This window comes from Pristiophorus japonicus, chromosome 11 (genome assembly GCF_044704955.1).
Source record: "Pristiophorus japonicus isolate sPriJap1 chromosome 11, sPriJap1.hap1, whole genome shotgun sequence".
Classification (NCBI taxonomy): Eukaryota; Metazoa; Chordata; class Chondrichthyes; family Pristiophoridae; genus Pristiophorus; species Pristiophorus japonicus.
The window spans coordinates 1,655,054-1,675,031 of NC_091987.1; the positions used below are offsets into that span (position 1 = coordinate 1,655,054).

At 47.7% G+C, this 19,978-nt stretch overlaps 1 protein-coding gene across 1 annotated transcript; it reads left to right on the forward strand.

The window, feature by feature from the left end:
• Positions 1 to 240: 240 nt before the first annotated feature.
• On the forward strand, positions 241 to 19,949 carry LOC139276405 (putative uncharacterized protein DDB_G0282133). Its single transcript, XM_070894358.1, has 4 exons — positions 241 to 338; positions 16,700 to 18,237; positions 18,359 to 18,548; positions 18,596 to 19,949. Exons 1-4 carry the CDS (start codon positions 241 to 243, stop codon positions 19,947 to 19,949), a joined length of 3,180 nt encoding a protein of 1,059 aa, XP_070750459.1.
• The last annotated feature ends 29 nt before the right edge of the window (positions 19,950 to 19,978 follow it).

Genomic DNA, 19,978 nt, shown 5'->3' on the forward strand with positions numbered 1-19,978 from the left:
CCGGGAGTCCATTTAGTTCAACATTTAGCATTATCAGGGGAAAATTCGTGGTGAATGTGTGCACCCCATGTACCTCTGTCTCCTCGATCTGAGGCTCTGGTTCGTCGTGATCCTCCGTGGATCTGTCCTCCTCTGCAACATGCTGGTTTGCAGGTTTAACAGGATTTGCAGCTCGCCTGCACACTCATTGGAGGTGTCCCATTGTTCCACAACCCTTGCAAACGTACTCTTTGAATCGGCATGAATGGAAACGATGATCACCCCTGCAGCGCCAACAAGGTGTTGATGACCTTGCATTCGTCACCCTTCATGGTAGACTCTGAGACATCTGCGGACATGTAGCTGCAGGTATGTGTGATCTGCCCTGTACGTTACAATTCGAAAACAACATCTGATAGAGAATTCAAACAGGCTGCATTTAGACAGGTTGAGAAAACACAGACTCCCATGTCGACGTGCGACTGAGCACATTGCATTAAGTCATCAATCAACTTGACATTTTAGGACCTTTGGGTAGCGAGCCAATTAAAGGTTAAAACACTATCAAATGAGCCAATAAGGTCAAAGAAGGCGAGTTCTTTTCTGTAAATTGAAACAGGTACAGCCATTTTGACCATGTGGTCTCAGAAGGACAAAGGCCTGGCTTAAAGCCAGAAGCTTGTTGCTGCTGCCAGAATAAAGTGACATTAAAATTACAATCGGAGTTCGTATTTCATTGGAAATTAAGGGATCTAACAACATCACTTTGTTCACAGTACTTTTAACAACACTTGTGTGCTGAGAGATTTGCTTCGTATTATCACTGGTGGCAATGAACACCTGAGCTATCGCTATGGCCTTACTTAAGGTTGGGGTCTCCACAGTCAAAAGTTTGCGAAGTATGGTTTCGTGGCCAATGCCAAGTACGAAAAAGTCTCTGAGCATGTGCTCCAAATGTCCTTCAAATTCGCAATGTCCTGCAAGGCGTCTTAACTCGGTGACATAACTCACCACTTCCTGACCTTCAGACCTTTTGTAGGTGTAGAGCCGGTACCTCGCCATCAGAATGCTTTCCTTCGGGTTCAAATGCTATCGGACCAGTGTGCACAAATCGTCATACGATTTCTCCGTGGGTTTCGCTGGAGTGAATAGATTCTTCATGAGGCCATACGTTGGTGCCCCACAGACGGTGAGGAGGATCGCCCTTCGTTTGGCAGCATTCTCTTCCTCATCTAGCTCGTTGGCCACGAAGTATTGGTCGAGTCGCTCCACAAAAGTTTCCCAATCTTTTCCCTCCTAGAATTTCTCCAGGATGCCCACTGTTCTCTGCATCTTTGGGTTCGCTATCTGTCTCTCATCGCCATGTATGGAGAAAGAGTCAGACTGAACACTGTGAGCTCAAAGTAAAGTGTAACCTTGGTCTTTTATTGCAGGTCTCCAGAGTGCCTCTCCAAACCTCCTTAAATATTTGTGCTCCCAAGGGATTATGGGATCCCTTGGGATTCCAGGGGATGAGCCCTCTCATGATGGTACAGAGTAAATACAAGTATACATATATAACAATATTAATTACATTACGTTCCTCACCCTCATTAGACCCTTGGTTCCCCACCGTTTTAGGTATGCAGTTTGCATCTTTGGCTGTGAAGGCAGATACAAAATATTTGTTTAACGTTTCTACCATTTCCTTATTCCATATAATAATTTCTTCTGCCTCAGTCTCTCAGGGACCAATGTTTACTTTTGCTACTCTCTTTTTACAACTTGTAGAGGCTCTTACAATCTGTTTTTATATTTCTTGCTAGTTTTCTCTCTTGGTCAATTTTTTTTCCCTTTTTATTAATTTTTGGTTATCCTTTGCTGGTTTCTGAAACTTTCCCAATCCTCAGGTTTAGAACTATTCTTCACAACATTATGGGCCCAAGTTTCCACATGATTTGCGCCTGATTTTTAGGAGCAACTGGTGGAGAACGGACTATCTTAGAAATCGCAATTCTCCACATTTTTTTTTCTGCAGTTCTAGTCAGTTAGAACAGTTCTACTTTGGAACAGAATTTTTTCTTCAAAAGGGGGCGTGTCCGGCCACTGACGCCTGATGTCAAAGTTTCCAAACTTAGAATGGAGCAAGTGAAGATTTTTGTAGAACTGAAAAAACCTGTTCTACACATTAAAAAAATCAGGCGCAGGTTACAAATTAGGCGTCCAGAACGAGGTGGGGGGGGAGGGGGGGGAAGGGAAGTCATTAAATTCAACAATAAATCCTTATTTATACTTATACAAATATTATACAAATAAATCCAACCTGAATAAATATTTATAAGCAAAGAAAAGATTAAATAAACCATCTTCCTACCTGTGTGAAAGTGCTTCAGGCAGGCCTTTAGGAAGCGGTTTGCCGTCGGGACCGAAGGCTGCACGGGCCGACCCGAGATTTCGGGCAGGGCGCGTCCCCAGCACCAGAGGTAGGTGGCGTTGGGTGGGGTCGGGGAGAGAGGTTTGGTTCGGGTCGGCGGGGGGAGGGGGAGAGGGAGGGAGGGGGAGGGGGAGGGAGGGAGGGAGGTCAGGTCGGGGAGGGGGAGGTCAGGTCGGGGAGGAGGAGGTCAGGTCGGGGAGGAGGAGGTCAGGTCGGGGAGGGGGAGGTCGGGGAGGGGGAGGTCGGGGAGGGGGAGGAGGAGGTCAGGTCGGGGAGGAGGAGGTCAGGTCGGGGAGGAGGAGGTCAGGTCGGGGAGGGGGAGGTCAGGTCGGGGAGGGGGAGGTCGGGGAGGGGGAGGTCAGGTCGGGGAGGGGGAGGTCAGGTCAGGGAGGGGGAGGTCAGGTCGGGGAGGGGGAGGTCGGGGAGGGGGAGGTCAGGTCGGGGAGGAGGAGGTCAGGTCGGGGAGGGGGAGGTCAGGTCGGGGAGGGGGAGGTCGGGGAGGAGGAGGTCAGGTCGGGGAGGGGGAGGTCGGGGAGGGGGAGGTCAGGTCGGATCCAGTCCGGGGGCGGGGGCAGGAGTAGAGTCAGGTCGAGTCGGGTGGGAGTGGGAGCGGGAGCGGGAGTGGCAGATGCAGATAGGTCGAGTCTTGTCCGGTCGGGGGGCAGGGGCGGGAGTAGAGTCGGGTCGGGTCGGGTCCGGTCCTGGAGGGGGGGGGGACGGGGGGGAAAGCAGGAGCGGGAGTCGGCAGGAAGCAGGAGCTGGGCGTGGGAGGAGCCTTATTCACGCAGCCCCAGTGAGGCCATTCGGGCCCCTCCCACACAGTTTCGGGCGCCTGGAGCTACTGCACTTGCGTACCCACTGTAGCGAGCATGTGCAGAGGTCCCGGCACTGTTTTCAGCGCAGGGTCCTAGCTCTGCCCCCTGCAGCTCCTGCTGCGCTGCGCCGAGGGCCAGAGGACCTGCAGGGAGCTGGAGAATACGAAGGTTTTTTTTAGGCGCACTTTGTGGCGCGAAAAACGGGCGCCCAGCTCGGAGGGGAACCCGTTTTTTAACGTGTGGAAACTTGGGCCCTATAAGCTTCTTCTTTCAATCTAATGCTATCCTTAAATTCTTCAGTTAGCCATGGATCGATCACTTTTCCTGTGGAGTTTTTGTTTCTCAATGGAACGTATTTTTGTTGAGAATTAGGAAATATTTCTCTAAATGCTAACCACTGCATTTATCTATTTTTCCAATCTACCTTAGCCAAGTCGCCCCTCATACCTATGTAATTGGCTTTATTTAAGTTTAAGACTCTGGTTTCGGATTTAAGCAAGACACTCTCAAACATAACGTGACGTTCTATCGTATTATGATCACTCTGCCCCAGAGGATCCTTTACAATGAGATTGCTAGTTAACCTTATCTCATTACACATACAAGATCTAAAATAGCCTGTTCCCTGGTTGGTTCCATGACATGGTCAAAGAGGTAGGTTTTAAGGAGCGCCTTAAAGGAGGAAAGAGAGGTATAGAGGAGGCGAGATTTTGGCAGGGAATTCCAGAGCTTGGGGCCTAGGTAACAGAAGGCATGGCAACCAATGGTTGAGCGATTATAATCAGGGATGCTGAAGAGGGCAGAATTAGAGGAGTGTAGATATCTCGGGGGTTGTGGGGCTGGAGGAGGTTACAGAGATAGGGAGGGGCGAGGCCATGGAGGGATTTGAAAACAAGGATGAGAATTTTGAAATTGAGGCATTGCTTAACTGGGAGCTAATGTAGGTCAGCGAACACAGGGGTGATGGATGAGTGGGACTTGGTGTGAGTTAGGACAACGGCAGCTGAGTTTTGGATCACCTCAAGTTAATGTAGGGTAAAATGTGGGAGGCCAGCCAGGAGAGCATTGTAATAGTCAAATCTAGAGGTAACAAAGGCATGGATGAGAGGTTCAGCATTGGATGAGCTGAGACAAGGGAAGAGACAGGCGATATTACAGAGGTGGAAATAGACGGTCTTAGTTATGCTGTGGGTATATGGCTGGAAGCTCATTTCAGGGGCACACATCACACCAAGGTTGCAAACAGTCTGGGTCAGCCTCAGAGGGATTGAATCAATGGCTTGAGAATGGAGCTTGTGGCGGGGACCGAAAACAATGGCTTTGATCTTTCGAATATTCAATTGAAGAAAATTTCCGCTGATCCAGAACTGGATATTGGACAAGCAGTCTGGCAATTTAGAGATTGTGGAGGGTTCTAGAGACATGGTAGTGAGGTCGAGCTGGGTGTCTCAGCGTACATGTGAAAACTGACGCTGTGTTTTTGGATGACATCGCCAAGGGGCAACATGTAGATGAGAAATAGGAGGGGACCAAGGATAGATCCTTGGCGGACACCAGAGGTAATAATGCGGGAGCGTCAAGAGAAGCCATCATGGGTGATTCTCTGGCTATTATTAGATAGATAAGAATAGCACCAGCCGAGTCCAGTCCCATCCAGCTGGACAATGGTGGAGAGGCGTTGGAGAAAGATGGAGTGGTCAACCCGTGTCAAAGGATGCAGACAAGTCAAGAAGGACAAGGAGGTTAGTTTGCCTTCGTCACAGTCACAATGGATGTCATTTGTGACTTTGATGAGAGCCGTTTCGGTACTGTGGCAAGGGCAGGAACCTGACTGGAGGGATTGAAAAACGGAGTTGCTGGAAAGATGGGCACGGATTATGCAGCGAGTGGTTAGAATTTTGAATGTACTGCCTGAAAGGGTGGTGGAGCTAATTCAATCTTAAATTTCAAAAGGGAATTGGATAAATACCTGAAGTAAAATAAATTCTAGGGCTACAGGGAAAGGGCGGTGGAGTGGGTCTAGTTGAAGTGCTGTTGCAGAGAGCCGTCATGGGCTCGATGGGCCGAATGGCCTCACTCTGTGCTGTAACCATTCTATGATTCTATGACTTGGGGGCAGGGGTGGGGGGAATGCTCAAGAGTAAAAGAGAAGTTGGAGATGGGTGATAGTTTGCAAGGACGGAGGGGTTAAGGGTTGTTTTTTTGAGGAGAGGGATGATGACAGCAGATTTGAGGGAGAGGGGAACAGTACCTGAGGAGGGAGAACTGTTCACAATGTCGGCTAACATGGAAGCCAGAAAAGGAAGTGGGTGGTTAGCAGTTTGCTGGGAATAGGGTCGAGGGAGCAGGAAGTGGGTCTCAGAGAGATGTGAGTGGGAGGTCATGAGGGGAAATCGGAGAGAAACTGGAGAAAGATGTGAGGTCCGCGCTGGGGAAGGACAGATCGTTTATAGAAGTTTGGCCCAGTGGGCTCGAGGAAGGAAGGGAAGAGGCAGAGGCAGCTGAACGGACGGTCCCAATCTTAGAGACAAAGAAGTCCATGAGCTCCTCACACTTGTTGTTGGAGGGGAGGGTGGATTCTCGTGTGGTTTTGACACCGGGCAGGCCTCCCTCCGAGTCTTTGTAAAAATCACCTTGTGGTACCCATGATGTTTTGGGGCCATGAATGTTACATCTAAGTTAGGCCTCGGCCAACTTCAAAGTCGGGTAAGATAAATGGGGTAGAGTTTCCGCTTTGGCCGCAATCGGAATTTTGGGCGTAAATTGCGCTTGAAATTGCGCTAGTTTTCCAAATTGTAGTTATGGTATATGTTTCCTCTTGAACCCATTTCCGTAACCACAAACGTAAAATCTTCCATGAACCAGCGCAATCAGGCAATGTTTTAGAATGTAATTGTTTCTTTTTTTTTCCCCTTGCATTAAAAACATATTCCTTGATGTATTTAAGAGAGTGATAACGTGGTGCAGTTTTATTAATACAGCTGAAAATTGAGTTTATCACAAAGAATAAGCATTTCCAATGAATGGCTAGTCCACCACCTGTGAGTAACCTGATTTTAAATAAGTAACATATTGAGCAAACATTTAAGCTTTTAAGCACATCATAAAATCTGAGGCAACGTCTGATGAATGAAACTCTTTGACATTCTAATTGGTCCACTGAAACAGGTTTTACACCTTGTCTGTAAAGGTGACTTATTTACCTGGTCCTAACCAAGATATGTAAAAAGAACACCTCCTCCCCAAAAAAGTGTCTCAAGACTATTCAAATAGGATCTGATGCACCAAACATTCAGTTTGTGAGAAGATTCAAAGACTGAGGCAGGCTCTGTCTCAATATAGAGCCCAGGATGCTTTACCTCTTCATTTTCACAGCTGTACTGTTCTGTAAGTTTGCTGATATTTGTTTTATTTTAAAAAGTCTTAAACCTTAGATATATTTAATTCAGAATTATTCTTTTGGTATTTTGTGAGCAGGATCCAGTTATCAATGTGCAAGATATACACTAGACTCAGCTTATTATATTAAGCTCAGATATTAATCGTTCACATTTTTTGGCATATTAATTATCAATGTAAAAGTAATTTAAAACAAATTATTTTTGTGTTGTTACATCATGACAATATTATTGGTGTCAGGTATTTTCAAGATGACTTGTAAATTCTGGGTGATTTTTTCCTAGTGTATAAATTCCCCTTGTCTTTTGTCCCTTTTTTCTTCCTGGGTCACAAATCTCGTGTGACTGAAGCAGTGGGTGAGTGGCTTGCCACTGTCTCCCTTCACCTGTCTGCGAGGAAGTGTGCACCGTGAGCCAAGAAATGACTCTCCCTCTGGCTTCCCCACACCAGATAGACCTTCACCAGATAGACGTGGCTGGATGAGGAACTCAGTGATGGATCTAACCTCTATCCCTTCTCTCTGTGGTGCCATAACCCAATCAGTAGCTCCAGTGCATTTAGTAGTTTGGTGTTTTAGAATATATCACATTTAATAAAATAGAATAAAAATACATTACTCTGGCAATATAAAGCAAAGAGCCTGAATTTTAAAATCCTTTCTAAGAGTATATTGCATTGTTTTAGTAGTGAATTTACTCCCTTCTGAAATCCTTTCTTAAGTCTGCAACCTGTCACTTGAAGATTTCTGATCTGAATTTTACAACAGATCATTACAAAGGGAGGGTTATATAAACACGAAATAATTGAAATATATGAAGAAAAATGTTGACCTAAGGTATTTTTACATTGGAAACATGTTCAGCCATGGGCTTAGAAATGTTGGGCTAAAAATTCCAGTATGCTGGAAACCTGCGGGTAACAGCATCGGCCAAGGCTAAGAGAGCCTGCTAATTAACATCAGCGGTGTAGAGATTTTGTGGTGTAACGCGCCCCTTCCAGCGCTAAGCTCAGCAAAAGGCCGAAGGTTGCATCTGTCTCCCGCTTGCAGTGAAGGAGAACGGGGAAGAAAGAAGCGAACCTATCGGCCATGTACGGAACAGTTGCTGTACGTGCTACCAAAATATTATCTACCACCTGATGTTTGTTGATTTAATAGTTCATGAAATGAATGCATCTGCGTTCTCTGTAACACTAATCTTTTCCCAATGGTTACTCTTCAAAGTGTTTAAATGTGTAGTAATCATGCCAGCTTTTAGTGGGACTTGCATATACAGCACAAAATAATTATTTGAGAAGTAATTGGTCATGTAATTTTGAATAAATTAATTATGATTCCTTAAAATCTTAAGCAGTGGAGGCTGGATTTGCTCTGGGGTGACGTTCTGGGGATGCAATCATAAAGATAAAAGAAGTGTTATCAGTGGCGATCTTAAAATGTTGCGATGCAGTTCTAGGCTATCTGAGGGTCTTTAGGGATACAGAATCCACCGAGGGATTTGCAGTTTCATACAGGTGCTCAGTTCTGAACTAAAAGCTTGTTCCATAAGATTTCACGCATTGATTTACTGACCCATAAACAGGTCTCCCGGAAAGCCACCAGAAAATGCAACCCTCCCCCCGCTCCTACCCTCCCCTACCCCCCTACCCCACTGATGGGCAAACAATGAAAGTATATAATAACAATAATAACTTTTATTTATATCACGCCTTTAACTTAGTAAAATGTCCCAAGGCGCTTCACAACAGTGCTGCAAGATAAATTTGCCACAAAAGAATAAATTAAGGCAGATGATCAAAAGCTTGGTTAAAGAGGTAGGTGTTTAGAAACGTCTTAAAGGAGGAAAGAGAGGTAGAGAGGCAGAAAGATTTAGGGAGGGAGTTCCAGAGCTTAAGGCCCAAACAACTGAAGGCACGGCCACCAATGGTTGAGCAGTTATATTGAGGGATGTTGAAGAGATTTAAGGAGCGCAAACATCTTGTGGGGTTGTGAGGCTGAAAAAGATTACAGAGGTAGGGAGGGGCGAGGCCATGGAGTGATTTGTAAAAAGGGATGAGAATTTTGGAAATCGAGGTGTTGTTTAACCAGGAGCCAATGTAGGTCAAAAAGCACTGGGTGATAGGTGATTGTGAGTTGGTACGAGTTAGTACATGGGCTGCTGAGTTTTGAATGACCTCAAGTTTACATAGTGTAGAATGTAGGAGGCCAGCCAGGAGTGATTTGGAGTAGTCAAGTCTAGAGGTAACAAAGGCACGAATGAGGGTTTCAGCAGCAGAAGAGCTGAGGCAGAGTGGAAACGGGCAATGTTACGAAGGTGGAAAATGCCGGTTTTAGTTATGTCGCGGTTATGTGGCTGGAAAATCATTTCAGGGTCAAATATGACACCTAGGTTGCGAACAGTGTTCACCCTCAGATTAGTGCTAAGGAGATGGATGGAGTCAGTGGTTAGGGAACACAGTTTGTGGCGGGGACCAAAGATAATGGCTTCAGTCTTCCCAATATTTAATTGGAGAAAATTTCTGCTCATCCAGAACTGGCTGTCGGACAAGCAATCTGACAAGTTAGATACCAATCAGGGGTCGAGAGAAGTGGTGGTGAGGTAGAGCTGGGTGTCGTCAGCGTACATGTGGAAACTGACTCCGTGCTTTCGGATGATATCGCCAAGGGGCAGCATATAGATGAGAAATAGGAGGGGGCCAAGGACAGATCCTTGGGGGACACCAGAGGTAACGATGCGGGAGTGGGAAGAGAAACCATTGCAGGAGATTTTCTGGTTACGATTAGATAGATAAGAATGGAACCAGGCGATTGCAGTCCCACCCATATGTTTCTATGTTTCTACCGGGCTGGACGTTGGTGAGGAGACATTGTAGGCGGAAGGAGTGGTCAACTGTGTCAAAGGCTGCAGACAGGTCCAGAAAGACAAGGAGGACCTTTGTCAAACTCACAAAGGATGTCATTTGTGACTTTGATGAGAGCCGTGTTGGTACTGCGACAGGGGCGAAAACCAGATTGAAAGGATTCCAACATTGAATTCATGAAAAGATGATCATGGATTTGGGAGATGACAACACGTTCAAGTATTTTGGACAGGAAAGGGAGGTTGGAGATGGGGCGATAGCTAGCAAGCAAAGTGGGGTCAAGGGTTGTTTTTTTGAGGAGAGGGGTGATGACAGCAGATTTGAGGGAGAGGGGAACAGTACCTGAGGAGAGAGAACTGTTAACAATGTCGGCTAACATAGGAGGCAAAAAAGCAAGTTGGGTTGTCAGCAATTTATTGGCAATAGGGTCAAGAGAGCAGGAAGTGGGTCTCATGGACAAGACGAGTTTGGAGAGATCAAAAGGGGAGATCAAACAGAAAGTAGAGAAATATATAAGTTTAGGGCTAGGGCAGGTGGGAGACTCAGATAAGGTTTGGCCCCGGAGGCTAGGGGAAGGAAGGGAACTCGCAGAGGCAGCTGATTGGATGGTCTCAATCTTTGAGACAAAGGAGTCCATGAGCTCCTCACACTTGATGTTGGAGGTGAGTGTGGTGGAGACAGGGGAGAGGGGTTTAAGGAGATGGTTAGCAGTAGAGAATAGTAACTGGGGGTTGATGTTCCGGCATCCATCTGAGGTTTTCCACTTGTCAGCCACCATCTTCATATACAATCGATCAAGTCCTGCCAGACTCCTCATGGCCGTTTCTTACGTTTCCAATATAACACGTGTCTGGCAAATGGCTGTTTGCAATTTCATTTATAGCTTAGGATACGAGTAGCTTTTTTTTGTCAGTGGTTAAATTAAGTCAATCTTCTGATAGCACGAGCCGATGGGATGCAACTTAGGAATCTGAGGGAATTGAGGGAGGAAATCGCGGAGGTACTGGCCATAATATTCCAATCCTTCATCGATACTGGGGTGGTGCCAGGGGACTGGAGGATTGCAAATGTTACACCATTGTTCAAAAAAGGATGTAAAGGTAAACCCAGCAACTACAGGCCGGTCAGTTTAACCTCGATCATGGGGAAGCTTGTAGAAACAGTGATCAGGAACAAAATTTACAGTCACTTGGTTAGGTGTGGATTAATTAAGGAAAGCCAGCACAGATTTGTTAAAGGCAAATCATGTTTAACCAACTTGATCGAGTTTTTTGATGAGGTAACAGAGAAGGTTGATGAGGGGAATGTGGTTGACATGGTGCACATAGATTTCCAAAAGGCATTCGACAAATTACCACATAATAGGCTTGCCAGTAAAATTGAAGCCCATGGAATAAAAGGGACACTGGTAGCCTGGTTATGAAATTGGCCTGAGGTAAACAGTCAGGAAGGTGGATGGAGCCAAGCCTAGAGGCACAGAAATGTTTCCAGGAGGACATAGGAACGTAACAGCAGGAGGAGCTGTTCAAGCATTCAGCCCCTTGAGCCAGCTCCATCATTCAATTAGCTCATGGCTGATCTCTACCTCAAGCCCATTTACCTGCCTTAGCTCCATATCCTTTGATACCTTTACCGAACAAAATCTATCGAGCTCAGTGTTGAAGGCTCCAATTGTCCAGCATCCATAGCCTTTTGGGGGAGAGAATTCAAGATTTCTACTTCCCTTTGTGTGAGTATGTGTTCCCTGGTTTCCCTCCTGAATGGCTTACCTGTAATTATTAGATTATGTTCCCTTGTTCTTGATTCTCCCATCAGAGGAAATAGTTTCTCTGTATTTACCCTATCAAATTCTTTTAACATTTTAATCACCTCAACGTACTATACGCAAGGGAATATAAGTCAACTTTATGCAACCTGTTCCCACAATTTAAACCTCTAAACCGTGGTGTAATTCTGTGATATGGCTTTGGTTTGCCGAAATTTAACTGGAGGAAGTTAAGGTTCAGCCAGGTCCTAATGTCGGACAGACAGTTGGAGACGATGGGTTCACGGAGATGGCAGAGAATGGAGCTGGGTGACATTGGCATACCTGTGGAATCTAACCCCATGCTTCTGAATGACGATTGTCAAGTGGCAGCATAAAAATCATTCTTTGTCCTCTGAAAAGGCACGAAAAAGCATGAAGTGCTGACAAGTGTCTTATTCAGCCTGAGGTCCTCTGTTTCAACACAAAGTATACTGTGATATTCATTCTTATAATGTACAGCTAATGTGAATTTACAAATGTCGACTTTAAATAAAGAATAAGTCGTGAAATAATTCGAATAATCTCATCAAAGTTATGGCGGGATATCAGGAGAGGTTTTGGAACGTCCCATGCAAGGGGAAAAGGTGGGACTGTGGTTGTAGTTTGTACATCACTGCTCACACCCTCTGCTCAGTCACTGCACTCTTACATTCTGCAATTTTCTTTCTCAATACCATTGTTTTATAATCTCTCTCCCCCACCTACAGCACAGACTTTGTTTTCAGTTGTCTCCCCTAACTGCTTTCCTTCTTCCTGCTTGGGCTGTTCATCACATGACAGATGCTCCAAAAGTGCAAATTGTTATTCTTTCATTAACGTTTGCTCAGTCAATGAGATAGATTATTTTTGTTTATCTACTACTCATGAATTCCAAAGAATCAGGGATCTATGCAAAATGATTGAGCTTGAAAACAAATCTTTCAGTTTTCTAAACCAGATCACCTTTTGTAAGCCCAATGACTGTAACGTTTATGATAGTTGTTATGTATGTAAACATTGTAACTGTGTAAGATTTGCCACCAGAGGGCGCAACTGTTGGAGGCCCAAGGGTCACCTGCACACCTCGTGCAAGGGAGTATAAAAGGTTGTCTGCCATATAGCTTAGGCACTCTGGAGTTGTATTAAAGAGACTAAGATCACATCAGTTTTAGCTCACAGTACTCAATCTTGTGGAGTTCTTCCATACTTAACAATTGGCGACGAGTAACAGATTACAAGCTTTCACGTGGCTGCCTTTGGTATTTTAGAGAGATTTGTAGAGGGTGATGATTGGGAAGCCTTCGTTGAGCATCTCGACCAGTACTTCATGGCCAACGAGCTGGATGGGGAGATAAAGCAATCAAGCGCAGGGCGATTCTCCTCACCATGTGTGGGGCCACAACCTACGGCCCCATCAAGAATCTGCTAACACCGGAGAAACCAGTGGAGAAGACATATACAGAGTTGTGTACACTGGTTCGGGAACACCTCAAGAAGAGCTTCTTAATGGCCAGGTATCGCTTCTACACGCACACTGCTCCGAGGGCCAGGACGTGGCGAGTTATGTCGCCGACCTGAGACGCCTTGCGGGAACTTGCGAATTTGCTGGATTTTTTGGGGAAATGCTGTGGAACTTTTTTGTGCTTGGCATCGACCATGAGGTCATTCTTCACAAACTGCTGTCCGCCGAATCCCTAGACCTGAGCAAGGCCATCACGATAGCCCAGGCATTCATATCCATGAGCGATAATACCAGACAGATATCTTCCCAGCATCGAAGCTCACCGGCCAGTACTGTGCATAAAATAACGTCGCTAGCAGGCAGAACTGTATATGGCAGGGTCTACACGTCTGAAGCTGCAAGACTTAGGATGACTCAGAGTCCGCCATCGGGCGTAATACAAATCCATTAACACCATGTTGGTGCTGCGGGGGTAATCATCGGGCCCATCAATGTCGATTCAAGCACTACGTGTGAAAAGGCTGCGAAACAATGGGGCACCTCCAGCGAATGTGCAAGAGTCCTGCGACTCACCACATGGCAGAGTCGGCAGAGGATGATCGATCCAGCGTGGATCACGCAGAATAAACAAGAGAGGCAACTCAACCCGAGGAAGAAGTGTATGTGGTTCACCTTCACCACCAAGAGCCCTCCTATAATGCTGAAAGTCAAATTGAACGGTATTCCGGTATCAATGGAGTTGGACACGGGGGCGAGTCAGTCAATTATGAGCCAGAAGGCGTTTGAGAAACTGAGGGGCAACAAGGCACAAAAGCCCAAACTGAGCCCGATTCAGACAAAGCTGCGCACCTGCACCAAAGAGCTCATACCAGTCATTGGCAGTGCGGCAGTTAAGATATCGTACGATGGAGCTATGCCTGATTTATCACTGTGGATTGTACCAGGCGATGGCCCAACTCTATTCGGCAGAAGTTGGCTGGGAAAGATTCGATGGAACTGGGACGACATCAAACACTATCTTCAGTGGATGATGCCTCGTGCGCCCAAGTGCTGAGCAAGTTTCCGTCGCTATTTGAACCAGGCATCGGCAACTTCACAGGCGCCAAGGTGCAGATCCATCTAGTCCCCGATACAAGACCCATTCATCACAAGGCTCGAGCGGTTCCATATATGATGAGGGAGAAAGTCGAGATCGAACTGGACAGACTTCAACGAGAGGGAATCATATCGCCAGTCGAGTTCAACGAGTGGGCCAGTCCGATTGTTCCAGTGTTGAAAAGCGATGGCATGGTCAGAATCTGCGGAGACTACAAGGTCACGATCAACCGAGTCTCGTTACAAGACCAGTACCCGCTACCCAAGGTGGATGACCTGTTCGCAACGTTAGCTGGGGGGGGGGGTGGAGGTGGGGGGGGGAAGTCGTTCACCAAGTTGGACCTAACTTCCACTTACATGACACAGGAGCTGGCTGAATCTTCGAAAAGATTGACGTGCATCAACACACACAAAGGACTGTTTATATACCACAGATGCCCTTTTGGGATTCGCTCGGCTGCTGCCATCTTCCAGAGGAACATGGAGAGTTTGCTGAAATCGGTTCCGCGCACTGCTGTGTTTCAAGATGACATCCTGATCACCGGTCGTGACACCAAACACCTGCACAACCTAGAAGAGGTTCTAAGTCGACTAGACAGAGTGGGACTCAGGCGGAAATGCTCCAAGTGTGTTTTCCTGGCGCCAGAGGTTGAATTTTGGGGGAGAAAGATTGCGGCAGACGGCATCAGACCCACGGACTCAAAGAAAGAGGCCATCAAGAATGCACCCAGACCACAGAATGTGACGGAGCTGCGTTCGTTCGTAGGACTCCACAACTATTTTGGTAACTTTCTACCCGGGTTAAGCACTTTGCTGGAACCATTGCACATGTTACTACGTAAGGGTGATGACTGGGTTTGGGGTAAATCTCAAGAGACAGCCTTTGAGAAGGCCAGAAACCTACTTTGTTCTAATAAGTTATTTGTACGTATGACCCGTGTAAACGATTAGTGCTAGCTTGTGATGCATCTTTGTACGGGGTCGGCTGTGTGTTACAGCAAACCAATGTATCGGGCAAACTTCAACCGATTGCATACTCGTCTAGAAGTCTGTCTAAGACTGGAAGAGCCTACAGTATGGTCGAGAAAGAGGCGTTAGCATGTGTATATGGGGTTAAGAAAATGCACCAATACCTATTTGGACCGGTTTGAGCTTGAAACCTACCACAAACTGCTCATTTTGCTGATTTCAGAAAGCAGAGGTATAAACACCAATGCTTCATCCCGCATGCAAAGATGGACACTGACATTGTCCGCCTATGACTAAGTTATCCGCCACAGACCAGGCACGGAGAACTGTGCTGATGCCCTCAGTCAGCTACCATTGCCCACCACTGGGGTGGAAATGGCGCAGCTCACAGACTTGCTTCTGGTCATGGATGCTGTTGAGAGCGAGGGGCCACCCGTCACGGCTCGCCAGATCAGGACCTGGACCGGCCAGGACCCTGTGCTATCACTAGTAAAAGGTTGCGTCCTCAATGGGAGCTGGTCGGCCGTTCCCAGGGAAATGCAAGATGAAATTAAGCCATTTTACCGGCGCAAAGATGAAATGTCCATCCAGTCAGATTGTCTCTTATGGGATAATCGCGTGGTTTTGCTAAAGAAAAGACAGGGAAACGTTAATATGCAACCTACACAGTACCCACCCAGACATAGTCATGATGAAGGCTATCACCAGGTCACATGTTTGGTGGCCCGGCATTGACTCAGTCTTAGAGTCATGCGTACACCAGTGCAACACGTGCTCACAATTGAGCAATGTACCAAGGGAGGTTCCATTGAGTCTGTGGTCATGGCCCTCCAAACCGTGATCCAGGATCCACGTAGATTTTGCTGGTCCCTTTCTCAGAAAGATGTTTTTAGTTGTAGTGGACGCTTACTCTAAATGGATTGAATGTGTAATCATGTCATCCAGCACATCCACAGCCACCATTGAAAGCCTCCGGGCTATGTTCACCACCCATGGCTTGCCCGACGTCCTTGTCAGTGACAATGGACCGTGTTTCACCAGCTCGGAATTCAACGAGTTTATGACCCGCAATGGCACCAAGCATGTCAGGTCTGCCCCGTTTAAGCCCGCATCCAACGGTCAAGCAGAGCTTGAAACAAGTGGCGGAAAGCTCCCTGCAGACCCGCTTATCTCGGGTTCTGCTCAGCTGCCGGACGCGACCCCACTCGCTCACTGGGGTTCCCCCGGCTGAATTGTTAATGAAGAGAGCACTCAAAACCAGGCTCTCCCTAGTCCACCTGGATCTAAATGATCATGTTGAAACCCGGCATTACCGGCAAAACATGTATCACGATCGCGTGGCTCCATCGCATGAAATTGATGTAAAGGACCCTGCGTTTGTCCTTAATTACGGTCATGGTCCTAAATGGGTTGCTGGCACTGTCTTGGCCAAGGATGGGAATAGAGTGTTTATAGTCAAACTATTGAATGGACAAACATGCAGACCAAACTGCGGTTCACCGAGAACCAGGAACAACCTGAAGAGGACATCACCATCATCGATCCACCAACACACACCCAACCAGTAACCGACCTCGCTGTCAATCAAGAGGATGAACCCACCATTCACAACAGTCCTGTCAGACCAGCCGCATTAATTTTTTCAACATTCAAAAATTAGCAACCCACACAGGGTAATGCTAAATTATTCCCCCTAAATTTCTAATCGACATTGTAAGTCAAAATGATGCAGCCACAAATCTGCATCACCTCCTGAGAATCCAGCTAAGATAAGAGCATTTCTTGTGGCGAACAATAGCGTAAACCCAAACTATAAAGCAACAACATCCGAAGGGGTTACAGGAAACGAAAAAGTGAAATATGTCTGAACAATTTCACAAATGATAGAGCTCACAATTTATTTATTTTTACTTTGTCTACAGATTTTACCAGTTCAGCGGCAACAACCACATTAGCAATCGCAAAAACACCAGCGGCTGCAACAACACTGGCGGCGACAACCACACCAGCGGCCACAATAACACCAGCGGCGACATCAACACCAGAAGCTACAATCACACCAGCGGCGACATCAACACCAGCGGCCACAATAACACCAGCAGCCACAATAACACAACCAGCCACAACCACACCAGTACCCACAACACCAGCGGCCACAATAACACAACCAGCCACAACCACACTAGTAGCCACAACACCAGCGGCCACAATAACACCAGTAGCCACAACCACACTAGTAGCCACAACACCAGCGGCCACAATAACACCAGTAGCCACAACCACACTAGTAGCCACAACACCAGCGGCGACATCAACACCAGCAGCCACAATAACACAACCAGCGACAACCACACCAGCAGCCACAACAATACCAGCAGCCACAACAACAAAAATAGGCACAACCACACCAGCAGCCACGACAACACCTGCGGTGACATCCACACCAGTAGCCATATCCACACCAGCGGCCACAACAACACCAGTAGCCACGACAACAAAAATAACCACAACCACAACAGCAGCTACAACCACACTGGCAACCACAACCACACCAGCAGCCATGACAACACCAGCGGCCACAACAACACTAGCAACCACAACAACACCAGCAGCCACAACACCAGCAGCCACAACCACACCAGCAGCCATGACAACACCAGCGGCCACAACACCAGCAACCACAACCACACCAGCAGCCATGACAACACCAGCAGCCACAACAACACTAGCAACCACAACCACACCAGCAGCCATGACAACACCAGCGGCCACAACACCAGCAACCACAACAACACCAGCAGCCACAACCACACCAGCAGCCACAACACCAGCAGCCACGACAACACCAGCAGCCACAACATCAGCAGCCACGACAACACCAGCAGCCAGAACAACACCAGCAGCCACAACACCAGCAACCACAACAACACCAGCAGCCAAAACCACACCAGCAGCCACAACATCAGCAGCCACGACAACACCAGCAGCCACAACACCAGCAGCCACAACATCATCAGCCACGACAACACCAGCAGCCACAACACCAGCAGCCACGACAACACCAGCAGCCACAACACCAGCAACCACAACAACACCAGCAGCCACAACCACACCAGCAGCCACAACATCAGCAGCCACGACAACACCAGCAGCCACAACCACACCAGCAGCCACAACATCAGCAGCCACGACAACACCAGCAGCCAGAACAACACCAGCAGCCACAACATCAGCAGCCACGACAACACCAGCAGCCACAACACCAGCAACCACAACAACACCAGCAGCCACAACCACACCAGCAGCCACAACATCAGCAGCCACAACAGCACCAGCAGCCACAACAACACCAGCAGCCAGAACAACACCAGCAGCCACAACTGCCCCAATAGCCACAACCACACCAGCAGCCGCAACAACACCAGCAGCTACAACAACACCAATAGCCACAACCACACCAGCAGCTACAATGTCAGTAGCCACAACAACACCAGCAGCCATAACCACACCAGCAGCCACAACAACACCAGTAGCTACAACCACACCAGTAGCCACAACACCAGCAGCAACAACCACACCAGCAGCTACAACCATACCAGCAGCTACAACCACACCAGTAGCCACAACAACACCAGCAGCCAAAACAACACCAGCAGCTACAACAACACCATTAGCCACAACAGCAACAGTAGGCACAACAACACCTGTGGTGACAACCATTCCAGCAGCCACAACCACACCAGCAGCCATAACAGCACAAGAAGCTACAATGTCACTCGCTGCCACCATAAAACCAGTAGCCACGACAACACCAACAGCAACAACAACACCAGCAGCCACAACCACATCGGCAGACACAACAACACCAGTAGCTACAGCAACACAAGTGGCTACAATCACACCAGTTGCCACAGCCACACCAGTAGCCACAACAACACCAGTAGCCACAGCAACACAAGCGGCTACAACAACACCAGTAGCCACAGCAACACAAGCGGCTACAACAACACCAGTAGCCACAACCACACCAGCAGTTACAACAACACCAGTAGCCACAGCAATACCAGCAGTCAAAACAACAGCAGTAGCCACAACCACACCAATAGTCACAACACCAGTACCCATAACCACGCCAGCAGCCACAAGAACACCAGCAGCCACAACAACACCAGTAGCCATAACACCAGCAGCAACAACCTCACCAGCAGCAACAACCACACCGGCATCTACAACCACACCAGTAGCCTTAACAGCACCAGCAGCCAAAACCACACCAGCATCTACAATGCCAGTAGCCACAACAACACCAGCAGTCACAACCACACTGGCAGCTATATCAACACCAGTAGCAAAAACAACACCAGCAACCACAACAACACTGGCAGCCAAACTAACGCCAGCAGCCACAACAGCACAAGAAGCTACAATGACACTCGCAGCCACAATAACACCAGTAGCCTCAACAACACATGCGGCGATAACCACACCAGCTGCTTCAACAACACCAGCAGCTACAACAACTCCAGTCGCCACAACCACACCAATAGCCACAACAACACCAGTAGCCATAACCGCACCAGTACCCATAACCGCACCAGTACCCATAACCGCACCAGAGGCCACAACCACACCAGCAGCCACAACCACACCAGAGGCCACAACCACACCAGCAGTCACAACAGCACCAGCAGCCACAATAACACCAGCAGCCAAAACAACACCAGCAGCCACAATAACATCAGTAGCCACAAACACACCAGCAGCTACAGCAACATCAGTAGCCACAACAACACCAGCAACCATTACCACACCAGCAGCCACAACACCAACAGCAACAACCACATCAGTGGCCACAACCACACCAGTACCCACAACCACACCAGCAGCCACAAGAACACCAGTAGCCACAAGAACACCAGCAGCCACAACAACACGAATAGCCACCACACCAGCATCCACCCCCATACCAGCGGCCACAACAACACCGGCTATTACAACAGCAGAAGCCACAACAACATCAGTGGCCACAACCACACCAGCAGCCACAACCACACCAGCAGCCACAACAATACCAGCAGCCACAACCGCACCAGCAGCCACAACAGCACCAGCAGCAACAACCATACTGGCAGCTACAACAACACCAGCAGCCACAACAACACCGGCAGCTAAAACAACACCAGCAGCCACAACAACACAAG

What these genes read in the sequence shown, in the direction of transcription:
- LOC139276405 (XM_070894358.1), top strand. Translation starts at nt 241, where the DNA reads ATGAATGGAAACGATGATCACCCCTGCAGCGCCAACAAGGTGTTGATG. An exon ending in CAATAGCCACAACCACACCA is followed by an intron (nt 18,238 to 18,358) that starts GCAGCTACAATG and finishes CAACCACACCAG; the next exon opens with CAGCTACAACCATACCAGCA. An exon ending in ACAGCACAAGAAGCTACAAT is followed by an intron (nt 18,549 to 18,595) that starts GTCACTCGCTGC and finishes CAACACCAACAG; the next exon opens with CAACAACAACACCAGCAGCC.